The sequence below is a fragment of the Megalobrama amblycephala genome, linkage group LG7, assembly GCF_018812025.1.
Source record: "Megalobrama amblycephala isolate DHTTF-2021 linkage group LG7, ASM1881202v1, whole genome shotgun sequence".
Classification (NCBI taxonomy): Eukaryota; Metazoa; Chordata; class Actinopteri; order Cypriniformes; family Xenocyprididae; genus Megalobrama; species Megalobrama amblycephala.
Genome location: NC_063050.1, coordinates 1,777,831 through 1,791,040, shown reverse-complemented (window position 1 = coordinate 1,791,040; position 13,210 = coordinate 1,777,831). Strand labels below are relative to the sequence as shown.

Genomic DNA, 13,210 nt, shown 5'->3' with positions numbered 1-13,210 from the left:
ATTGAATTATTGAAATTGCAAAATTCACAGTGACAGTTTCATATGAGAGTCACGTATGATCTTACTGTAGCTTCTCCAGTTTACAGTGAGGATTCTCCAGTCCAGTAGAAAACATCTTCACTCCCGAGTCTCCTAGATTATTCCCAGACAGATCCAGTTCTCTCAGGTGTGAGGGGTTTGATCTCAGAGCTGAAGCCAGAGCAGCACAACCTCCATCTGTGACACCACAATCACTCAACCTGTAGAGAACAATGACACACTCTTCACTCTCTCAGAAGCCCATATATGTTTTAAAGATAACTAATAAAGCATCTCTGTATGATATAATGTAGCTAATATTCATCTAATCATGTTCACACTAACAGTGTTATAGATGGAGACAGACAATATCATGTGAATTTAATGAGATTCCGGTAACGCTTTAGATTACAGCCCGGAAAGTACTGCGTAATTACAACAAATTTACAGCATAACTTTCGATAATTATAGTGTAACTATACAGTAAGTACGTGTAAGTATAGGGGAACAGTATTTAAAGTCTTGGGAGTAAAGGGGTAACAACCAGGAAAATAACAAATTATTTATACTGTAAATATTTTATAACTAAGGGGTACTTACACTGTTATGATAGACAACAATCTTACGTTTGGGAGCAATTTAACGAGAAAGTGCACTGATTAAGTTGTTTCAAGGAAAGTAGAAAGAACTATTGCAATCTTTTTTAATACATGGGGAAATATGCTTTTGTTTCATGTAGTTACAGGATAAGTATGACATTACGGGCCGTAAATTAAAGTGGAGCTTGTTACCCTCTTATTTCATGTAGTTACAGTGTCAGGTTTGGTGGTGGTGAAGGAGTGAGGACTCAATATGCAGGAAGAAATAGGCTTTTATTAAACAATAAAAATAAAACAAAACACAACAAAAACTACCCCGTGGGGGAAAACAGACTTGACAAACTCGACTAGACTTGCACAAGCACATGGCCAATGAAGACAAATCACAAGCCATGTGCTTACACAAGACGAGACATGAACACGTGACTATGAAAACTCATAAGCCACGTGTTCACACAAAACAAAACATCATGAGAGCACACAGCCCGTGAAACACAGACTGCGTGCTACACAAAAGACAAAACATGAAAGCACGCGCAGGTGGAAACAACCGTGTGCTACACAAAACATGACAATACAAGAGACAAAACATGAGACAAGAACGCACGTCAAATGAAGGAACACTCGACCGTGCGCTCACAAGAAAGACAGGACTGGGAGCGTGAGTGTCCGAATCCCGACACAAAACCGAAACCAAACTAGACACGAGTGCCGGGATCCAAACGCCACGCTCCCAACATGAAACAAGGCACGCAGACAAGAGAACGCACGGCCCCAAGAACACTCGAGACCGTACGCTCACACAAAAACACGACAAGAATGTGAGTGTCAGAGCTCTGTCACAAAACCAAGAAATAAACTAGACAGAAGTGACAGAACCCTGACACTACCCCCCCTCTAAAGGGACGCCACCTAAAGGGACACAAGACAAACATGACAACATACACGACACAAGACAAAACACACCAACAAGACAACATGACAGAACATCAAAACACAAACACAAAGACAAAGAGGGGAGGGAGGGAGGGGAGCCAAGTCAGTCAGCAAAACAAAAGGATCAAAATGTCTTAAAGGAAACCAGGGAGGGACGGGAGGGTTGAGCCAGGGAGACTCAGGCAGGTCTAGGGTCCCAGCTGAGGGCCAGGGAGGAGCTGGAGGGACAGACCAGGGCGGGACCGGCGGGACAGACCAGGGCGGGACAGACCAGGGCGGCTTCAGCTGGTCTGGAGTCTTGTCTGACGGCCAGGGTGGTGCTGGAGGAATGGACCATTTGGGCTCCAGCAGGTCGAGGGTCCTGGCAGAAGGCCAGGAAAATGCAGGGAGCCTGGGTGGCGCCGGCAGGGCAGACGGCTTGGCAGGCGAAGGCGCTGGGGAGTCGCTGGCAGGGGAAGGCGCTGGGGAGGCGCCGGCAGGGCAAGGCGCTCGGGTGGCGCCGGCAGGGCAAGGCGCTTGGGTGGCACAAGAATGGCCTCTGGGGTTGGAGCGGGCTCCCGGGCTGGAGCAGGCTCAGGAGCGGACTCACGGGCTGGAGCAGGCTCAGGAGCGGACTCACGGGCTGGAGCAGGCTCAGGAGCGGACTCACGGGCTGGAGCAGGCTCAGGAGCGGACTCACGGGCTGGAGCGGGCTCTGGGAAGGCCTCCGGGCCTACAGCGGGCTCTGGGAAGGCCTCCGGGCCTTGAGGGTTGGAGGAAGGCTTCTTCCTCTTCCTCCGTTTACATGGGCGGGGAGGTGGCACTGTGCCTACCTCCTCTGTGGGCGCTGCACCTTCTTTGGTCGGCTCTGGGGGTGCTGCAGCATCCTTGGTCGCCTCGGGGGAGACTGCAGCGGTCACAGCCACCACTGGAGGGGCTGCAGTGGGTTCAGCCACCTCTGGGCAGGTGGCAGATGAGGCTGACCTGTTCTTCCTCCTCCTCCCTCTCCCTGAAGAGGTCATTGGAGGACTGGGGACCTGGCAGCTTGTGAGGGGAATGGGAGATGGACCAAGAGGGGAAGGCCACCTTCTTCTCCGCGATTGTATACATACCCCACAAACTGCCAGAAAGACAAAATCTCCAGCATTCCCATCTCCCAGGCGCTGACGGGCTCATTAAGGCTGCTGTTGAAAATTCCTTGAGCGCTGCATCGCTGATGTTGAGCCCCTCTGCTGTGAACACGAACAGGTGAGCAAACTCCTTCACGCTGGCTCCCCCTTGCTGAAGAGAAAGGAGCTTGCTGTGCTGATCCACCATCAGCTGAGCGGAGGGCTGGAGATGGAAAAAGGAAGATGCCCATACTTCTGCTGAGTCCTCTATTGGCTGGTTCATTCTGTCAGGTTTGGTGGTGGTGAAGGAGCGAGGACTCAATATGCAGGAAGAAATAGGCTTTTATTAAACAATAAAAATAAAACAAAACACAACAAAAACTACCCCGTGGGGGAAAACAGACTTGACAAACTCGACTTGACTTGACTTGACTCCAATACAGGAACACACATGAGGTAAATACGACAACGAACCAGCACAGGACTGCAAACACAAGGAGAATAAATAGGAAAACAAACAAGGCAGGTAATGAGGGAGGACAGGTAGGGCAAATCAACCAATAATGAGGTAACAAGGTGGGCGGGGTCAAGACAATAGACATGAGAGCACATGGCACAAAGAAACACATGACAAGCCATGTGCTCACACCAAACAAAACAAAGACACAAGCACATGGCCAATGAAGACAAATCACAAGCCATGTGCTTACACAAGACGAGACATGAACACGTGACTATGAAAACTCATAAGCCACGTTCACACAAAACAAGACAACATGAGAGCACGCAGCCCGTGAAACACAGACTGCGTGCTACACAAAAGACAAAACATGAAAGCACGCGGCAGGTGGAAACAACCGCATGCTACACAAAACATGACAATACAAGAGACAAAACATGAGACAAGAACGCATGTCAAGTGAAGGAACACTCGACCGTGCGCTCACAAGAAAGACAGGACTGGGAGCGCGAGTGTCCGAATCCCGACACGAAACCAAAACCAAACTAGACACGAGTGCCGGGATCCGAACGCCACACTCCCAACATGAAACAAGGCACGCAGACAAGAGAGCGCACGGCCCCGAGAACACTCGAGACCGTACGCTCACACAAAAACACGACAAGAATGGGAGTGTCAGAGCTCTGTCACAAAACCAAGAAATAAACTAGACAGAAGTGACAGAACCCTGACATACAGGGTAAGCAATTAAAAAAACGCAAACAGTCATATCACTTGGAAACCTTTATTTGAAAAACAACTTATTTCAAAACAGATTTAAAGTTACAACACTTCTTATTTGTTTCTCTTGCTTGGCTATCTCCTCCTCTTGTTCCTCTTCTTCTTTCTTTCCACTGATGAATCTTTAAGAGGGAATCCTATTTGCTATTCTGTATTAAAAGAAAATACAGTAGCCTACACCCGGAAATGTGCTCACCGTTTACTCATCTTTTACCCTCATGCCATCTGAGATGTACGACTTTCCTTCTTAAGATGAACACAAAAAGGTTTTTAGGAAAAAATAAATTATCTGGGAACGCAATCATCTGCAAGCTCACGTGTTCCTAAAAGTCGAAACATCAAACAGCACAAACAGTAATAACTACAGTAATCCATACGACCCCAATGGGATGAATCGATGTCTTCTGAAGTGAAACGATACGTAATTGTAAGAAAAACACCAAATATTTTAATATTTTTAAAACTTTCGACCAACTGTCTTCTGCGCGTGCATGCGAGGGTTGAGAGTTCATGCGTGACGTAAGCGTGCCGAGAAAGTCACGCAGATGTTGGATGCCGTCAGTTTATTTTTTTTTTTTTTATTAATGCTCACAACAAAATACACAGAATAACAGATATTGACAATGAGAAACAAACAAGACAAAATAACAGAGACGGCAGTTCTCGTGCGTGTTTCACATGAATCTCTCACGAGAACGTCATGAAAGCTTCACGTTGCTCATTTCAATGTGCTTCGAATGCGAAGTCGACTCTCATGCAGGCGCTGGTGACAGCTGGTCAGAAGCGAAAAGATGAATAGCCTAAACCATGAGAACATTTGTGGGTGTACTGTATTTTCTTATAATACAGAGCAGCAATGGGATTCCTTCTTAAGATTCATCAGTTGAGAAACAAGAGCAGGAGGAAGCCAAGCGAGAAACAACAACAACCAAAAAACGGACAAAACTTGTTACTTACTGTCAGGACTTTAAAATTTGAAATGAAAAATTGATTTAAAAAAAATAATAAGTGTTGTAAACCAGTTTTTAATAAAGTTGTTTTTCAAATAAAGGTTTCGGGGTCAGTGATATCAGATTTATATTTTATTAATTACTTACCCTGTACCTACATGAAATAAGAGGGTAACAAGCTCCATTTTAATTTACAGCCCATAATGTCATATTTACCCTGTAACTACATGAAATAAGAGGGTAATAAGCTCCACTTTAATTTACGGCCCGTAATGTCATACTTATCCTGTAACTACATGAAACAAAAGCATATTTCCCCATGTATTAAAAAAGATTGCAATAGTTCTTTCTACTTGCCTTGAAACAACTTAATCAGTGCACTTTCTCGCTAAATTGCTCACAAACGTAAGATTGTTGTCTATCATAATAACAGTGTAAGTACCCCTTAGTTATAAAATATTTACAGTATAATTAATTAGTTATTTTCCTGTTTGTTACCCCCTTTATTCCTAAGACTTTACATATTGTTCCCCTATACTTACACGTACTTACTGTATAGTTACACTATAATTATTGAAAGTTACGCTGTAAAATTCTTTGTAATTACGCAGTACTTCCCGGGCTGTAATCTAAAGCGTTACCGAGATTCCTCTTCAGTTATCACAAATTAACATTCTTCATTTTGCTTCTTTCTGCACATCTTTTTTCATCATCATGTTTATTGATAGAGTTTATTTTATGTTTTTGTGCTATTTATTTTTTCATTAGTTTAATTTTGGTCTTACTATGAACTATTTAAAAATATGTCTCTCTGAGCACCAGATCATGTGACTATCAGAGAAATGATCTTACCTCAGATCCTCCAGTTTACAGTGAGGATTCTCCAGTCCAGCAGAAAACATCTTCACTCCCGAGTCTCCTAGTTTATTCAGAGACAGATCCAGTTTTCTCAGGTGTGAGGGGTTTGATCTCAGAGCTGAAGCCAGAGCAGCACAACCTTCATCTGTGACACCACAATCCATCAACCTGTAGAGAACAATGACACACTCTTCACTCTCTCAGATCAAAACTTACAGGGCCACAATTCCCAAAAGCATCATAAACCTTGTAGAAAAAATTGTATGAATCATCCTAAAATTACAGTCTATTTCCCAAAACCAGGAGTGTGTTTGTGTAAATGTAATTAGGGAAGCGTGGGACACAAACTAACGTGGGGTTAATTATAACACACATGGTTTAAATACTTCCACACATGATGAAAATTAGCATATTTACTAGATGCCATATTGGCAAAATATATAGAAAAAAATTGTCCAAAATTCAGAAATCTTTGGAAGATATCACTGAACATTTATTTAACAATAGCAAAAGTAAGTGTTAATTTTTCATCTATATATTTGTATTTTATTTAAAATTACACAAATCTGATATTAATTTAATCTCCTATCTGTTAGTTCTTTAATGTTTCACTAACTAGCAGAAGACACTAACCAGGTTTAAATTCCAGTTGCACAGATAGGGTTCGCTGTAACACTGCGTTACAATGTGACCCGCTATTAGAGCTATGCTATTCTATACAGTTACCGATACAATTGGCAAAATTAACTTTATGAATATCTGTTGAGATACCATGGAGAAAATGTGAATAAAGACTGAGAGGAACATTCATAAATATTACTTTAATCAATGTTCAGCATTGGTACTGGCTCGTCTATTTGTCTGGTGTTCAGTGAGAGCTGTGAGTGGAGGGAGGAGAGTGTTGAGTTCAGCTCTGTGTGTTTCTGAATGTGTTTCTTGAGCTGTTTGTCTGTATTGATTTGATCTAGGCTGTATAGCTGTGTTCTGCAGTGTTCATTGTCAAAATTATTTCAATTTGAATTTCTAAAAAAATGCTATTATTTTATATGAAAGAAATAATAATTGTCTTTTAATGACAATATTTTAGTTTGTCATGTATATTATTTTGATTAGATCAGATAACATTTTAAGCTGTCATATGGTCATGTTACAATGTGCTCCACCTATGGGGCATGTTGTCACATTTCACTTCCCTTCTTTCGGGGTAAATAAAGAAAAAGGTATACACTGCATTAATGAAACAAAGCCACACATTTGTACCAGACATGTGTGAAATTAATGTGGAACAAAATAAATTCTCTGAACCCTGAGTAGATTTACACAAACTGAGAAAGTCAAAAAGCGTTAGGTTGTGCCCCGCTCTCCCCTAGTTAGTGTACTGAAGGTTATTTATGGCTATTTTGTACCTGTTTCTGAGCATCAAAGTTAATAGCAACTTTTACTTTCTATTTGACTAAATTTTTTAATAAATATGTACTCTTTACTCTAATACATTTGTAATGAGTTATGCAATTATTTGTTACATTTTGCATGGCACCTAACCAGTGTTAATTTTGGCAGCCATTTTTTATTTAGTCTTAGTCTTTATTTTCAGACAAAAATGCTCCTTAGTCTTAGTCACATTTTAGTCATTTTTGTCTTTCATATTTTAGTCTAGTTTTAGTCGACGAAAGGTCATGGCATTTTTGTCAAGTCTTAGTCATTACTTTTAGTCAAGCTACAGTTACCAACATTAATTTGATAGCTATTTTATCTTTAGACAAAATAGTCGTAATTTTTCTCTTTTGACCAATTCATTTAAGCTTATGAAAATTTTTAATCTAGTTAACAGGCTGTATTGACATTGCACTCTTAGCAGAAGCACTTGTGCAATTCTACAAATCCCTTTTCAGTGGTTCTCAAACTTTCTAGAGTGTCGTTCCCCCTGAGGGATTTAACATCCTTCTGCGTACAGTTACAGCTTTTCCATTAAAGGACAATATTTGCCCTCTTAAATCGATTTTTCCAAAGCATTTTTTTTACCTTTATGAATATCTTTATAAAATAAATAATTCTTAAAAAATTCAATAAATACAATGATGATAAAAATGAAGTGATACTTTTAAATATTACATTAAATCCACCAGTAGGTGGCGGTAAGTTGCTGTTTTTATGAGTGAATCATCGAGTCATTCATTCTTTCAGTATCAAAGCAAGCAGCTGTAGTTATGAATGGGTCATTGAATCATTAGTTCATTCAAAGCTGCAGATTCGTTCACGAAACAGCTTGTGTGCTGCAGTTCTGCTGTGGCTTTCATTGCAAAACAGAGCAAAATACTGACAATACTGTTTAAAATGTACATCACTTAATAATACCCTTTTGTTTGTTGAACTGTTGAGTAAAATCAATGTCACATTTGAAATCGTGTGGATATTCAGGGGACCGTGTACCTTCGGATAATTTGTTTTCTCGTTTTTGTCTTCTAAACGGAAAAACGAAGAAAGCATTCATTTATCACATATTCAACCCTCCTCATGAGCATAAATAAACAAATCTCGAGTCATTTTTTCAAATTTTTATTTGTGTTTTAATCACACTTTGTTCTAATCCGCCAAATGGAAAAACAATAAAACCAAAATGGATAAACAACTTGAATTTTCGATCTCTACATGGGCGGGAATAAAACGCCCCTTTCCGTTGATTGGTCAACCAAAGATCAAGCCGCGCCATCAGTTCAGAGCTCCTGAATCAGCTCCGCGCAACAGTAGCCTATATCTATCCAATATATGTACGGATTATTACAGAGTTTATTTACAGATTGTTTCAAAGCAGCTTCACAGTGATAATAGGAAAATTAATAGACAGATTTTGTTTTGGCTTTAAAGCAGCTCTAAGATAAAGTTTATCAAGCTAAAGTTTTTGATTGAAGCACTTTTCGTTGTAAGAATCATTAATTATTAACTCAATGACGCTTAAATTACACCTTTTTAACTGAAAGCAGAACAGAAACAGAAACTTTTAATGCGTTCTTGCCGTTCATTTACGTGTTTAAGGGTAGACTATGAAATAACACTTTGAACAATAAAGCCAGAGATATTTTTATATTTATTACCATCTATTACCATCATAAATTAGTAAAATAATGCTACCTTTTTAAAATAGCTTTATCTTATTAAATATAGGCCTATACCATCTTTAAATTTAAAATCATAAATTTAGTCAATATTAGAGTTTGACACTATTTTGTTTCAACCAAAGGCATCTTGCGCTGCAGAGGTGGCAATGCAGCAGCTGAAGTTGCTTTTAGATGTATTTTCACAATTTATGTTATGTTATGTAATTTCACATTAATGTTATGTTTTATACAAAATGCTTTTAATACAGAAATATGAAATAAATTACAAGATCAAACGAATATGATATATCGCCAGTAGGTGGCAGCAGGTCACTGTGTTAATGAACGAGTCATTTTATTCAATTGATTCGCTCGAAACGCTGATTCATTCAGTAATAAAAGTCTGTATGGCTGGTGAATCACTCAACCGATTTGTTCAAAGATTCATTCACGAATTTAATAGGCTACTCTGTGCACCTTATGTTGCGAGTCGCACAATGATCTGTGACTTTGTTTTAGAAATTTAGCTGGCAGAGAAAATAAAACATTAGGTGTGTCCCAATTCGCGTACTTGTGGACTATTCTATGACGTTTTTAAGTATAAACAGTGCGAGTAGTGCGTTCACACTGAAAATTCCAAAAAGAAAAAGTGCACTTTAAATACCCGGATGATGCATTAAATTAACGGAAAAAACGAAGTGTGGTCCTAGCATTGTTCGGGAAGCAGACACACTCTGTCAGTTTAAATCTAGACTAAAAACACATCTCTTTGCTCTTGCATACACATAACACATTATCAATACATTAACATTTTTTTCAAATCCGTTAAAGGATTGTTACACTGCAATAATTAGGTCGGCCAGAACCGAGCACATTTCCTATAACACTAGATATACCTGTACATCAGAATAAGAATGGCATCTACGCTAATATCAGTCTCTCTGCTTATCCTGAGGTTTGCCGGGTGCTGGATCCAGGCCGTATCCAGATCAGATGGAGAACCTGTGTCTGGACCTGACTACAACGTAGCCCAGGAGACAATGGGCCTACAGATCCAGTTCTGGCTGCATCTATAATTCAGATTTTTAAATCTCCGTATCCGCTTACATATATTTATATATAATCTATTTTTAATCTCTATAATAAAAATGTATAATTCAGATTTTGATCTCCATATCCATTTACATATATTATATATATCTTCCAAGGGGTTTTTTCCCTCCTAGGACTTTTTTCCCAGTGTTAGCACACTGGGTTTTTCTCCTAGGGGTTTTTTTCCACCCCTGGGAGTAAGCCGACATTGGCTTAATGTAGCACCATCTTGTATATGTTACATATTACCACGCTTGCTTGTACAGCTTATTTTTAACCACTTCTCTTTTTTCTGTGCTTCTAATATGTAAAGCTGCTTTGAAACAATTACCAATTGTAAAAAGCGCTATATAAATAAATTTGACTTGACTTGACTTGACTTGGAATGTTGGACACTTCGTGCACTCAACTGTCGCAGCTTTAATTACGTAGTGGAGGGGTAGGGAGGATCGGACTGCGTTATTAAATGACAAAATAACCTTATACAATTCACGCACTACATGGATGAGTGCATAGTGCACAAGTACATAGTGTATAAGTGCATAGTGTATAGTGCATCATTTGGGACTCAACTACTGTTTTGAGGGACATACTCAGTGTTAATGAAATAAACTCGGTGTATTGCTCAAAACAACAGTCAGGACTGCTGATCTGCACTTCACTACACTGTAACCACATTCTCTCTGTGCTGTTCGCGCATTTTTGGCACACAGATTACAAGAGTTGATCAGTTAATAAAACAGGCGGTGTGCCAAATAGGCTAGGGGTAGATTCTTGCTCGTATAATATGATCAACATTAAAAACAATAACTCGCAGAGTTATTTGTATCGAAGAGAGTTTTAATCTTAAATCTATATGCAGTCTGTATCTATATTTGTTCTTGTTAGTAAGTGGTAAATCCCCACTTTTACAAAGGTATATTGTCGAGAACAGCACTAATGTAGCGCAATTTGCTGGTGTGGAGTCAGTCAGTTTTGACCGCGAAAGATGAGGTAATAGAGGTGAATGAATGTCGTGTATTTAAGGCATTTTACCTGCTATAGAAATACATGTTGAGTTTTTATGTTATTTTAATTCAGCATTTTGTTCGCATACATCAGTTTGAGAGCCACTGCTGGGATATCAGCCTACACTTTGGTGTGCTTTAGTCAGCAAACGAGCAGCGCAATATAGCCCGACTGACTGACACTTTAATTTAAGTAGAAAATCTCAAACGAAGATCGCTGAACTCCAGTTTACTTGTCTGTGTTTTCAGATCATCCGCGCTTCTTCCTCAGTGTAGACGCTCAGTGTAGACCGTGTGCAGGGTTGCCAGATTGCAAAGATGAAGTAAAACGTGTTCTTTTAACAGAAAAGCTCTGATTGGGGGGTTTGAATTCTGGAAATCTGGCAACTGTAAGCATGACCGCTCGTAAAGACAGTCTGTAATGTTTTGTCTCCTTTATTCGACAAAAACAAAAAGTGATTTCAAAAGAGTGACACTGGCAAAGTTTTTAGTCTTTTAGCCAGATTTCAGTCTCGTCTTTTTTCGTCAACGATATGGAACATGTTGTTTTATTCACGTTATCGTAAAACGATTGGTGTCATCTCTCATTAGGTGCGTTCCATTCGACCGCAAGTGGACTGCGAAGTGGACTTCACAGGGTATTTCGCCATCTTAAGTGAGATTCCATTTCGAAGGGAGCGAACACGTTCAGTTCGAAGGGCACTGCGAACGGGACAGGGAATAAGGGAACATTGATACATCACTTCACAGGAAGTAGAGAGGTAAAATCACCCAACTGTCATCGCGCACCGCGTCACCATTCAGAACTACGATGGAGCAGAGCCGTTGAAAGAGTTTATAAACGGCTCTCCGATGAAGGAATTTACATGTGTTTTGAGTATTCATATATTTTGTTATTATTATACGAACGAAAGTATGAATGGTTATAGCGATGAGTGTATTTGCATATTTTATTGTATGAATAGGCATGACAAAGTAAAAGTGTTGAAAAGCAGCTGAGGCTCTGTCATTTTTAATTTTACTTTATTTACCTCAGAAGTGTTTACTATGCGGCTGCGCGTGGAAAAGCGCCCGAGATGAGACCCAGACGGTGGATTAAGAATACATACAGTTAACCAAAATGAGAATTTATTTTCATATGGCATGAGAGGCTACAGCTTCAAATCTGTTAAGAGTCCATTTTAAATTTGAAAGTAAATTATAATATCTATTTATTTGTTATATCATAATCTGCGCGACACCGTCGTTGACTTGACGTTTGTAGTGCGTTCCAAATGAGTGATTATTGTCAGCGAAGTCCACTTCAATGGATATACCGTGCTCAAGGAGTAGGGAGCAGTGCACTGCGTAGGGACCCTGTCGAATGGAACGCAGCTATTGTCTCGTCTTAGTCATGGAAAAAAAGGTCATCAACGAACATTTTGTCATAGTTTTCGTTAACGAAATTAACACTGCACCTAACTTTCTCTGCTGCAGTTTATTTCTGCTAGGAAAAAAAGCAATATTGCCATCTACAGGCCATTGAAGGAACTATCTTGTGTGCTTTGCCTTTACTCACCCAAACCTGTCAAGGCTACTTTACACAAATGAGAGCATGTGCAGGTAGTTGCTGAATCGCAGGTGTTTCATATTTGAGAGCATATATGAGGACGTGGTTGCAGCCGGTGATGAGCCCAAACCAGCACAGAGTAAGTAGGCTTTGACTTTTTAAAGGGGTGGTTCAATGCGATTTCACTTTTTAACTTTAGTTAGTGTGTAATGTTGCTGCTTGATCATAAACAGTATCTGCAAAGTTACAGCGCTGAAAGTTCAATGCAAACGGAGATATTGTCTTTTAAATTTATGGCATTTTAATGCCTACAAAAATGACCGGTTTGGACTACAACGAGCTTCTTCCCGGGTTGGTGACATCATAAACCCTGCAAAACGCACCCCCGGGAACACGCAACAAAGTGGGCGAGGCCATATGGCGCAGGAAGCGGAAGCTGAAGAGTTGTGTACACTGGACGCAAGCGGCGCGACGCGTCAAAAGATAATATAACCCATTATCTGTGATATTTTCTACACTGGATGCGGCGCTGAAGACAGCTTCCAGAATCTACACGAGTTCAATGCTGGATTTGCACAAAGGCTTTTACTGAAAGATGAAGCAGTTCCCACTTTAAAAGCAGAAGCTGCTGTTTATTGGCTTCAAACTGTGAGTACGTTTTATTGTTTGTACATGTCTTTTAAACGTATAGTTCTGTTGCTATTTTTGGTTGCATCAAGAACGTAAACAAAGACCAATGCATTTTTGTTTCGCTAGCCAGTTAGCTAAATTCTACAAA

The 13,210-nt window shown here is 40.1% G+C and overlaps 1 protein-coding gene across 1 annotated transcript in view; it reads right to left on the bottom strand.

The window, feature by feature from the left end:
- Positions 1-13,210, bottom strand: part of LOC125271505 (NLR family CARD domain-containing protein 3-like) — a 40,267-nt gene that overhangs the window by 14,114 nt on the left and 12,943 nt on the right. The window contains exons 7-8 of the mRNA XM_048195544.1: positions 5,684-5,857; positions 66-239 (exon numbers count right to left, since the gene is read on the bottom strand). Coding sequence (XP_048051501.1) covers positions 66-239; positions 5,684-5,857 — 348 coding nt within the window. The remainder of the gene's footprint in view (positions 1-65; positions 240-5,683; positions 5,858-13,210) is intronic.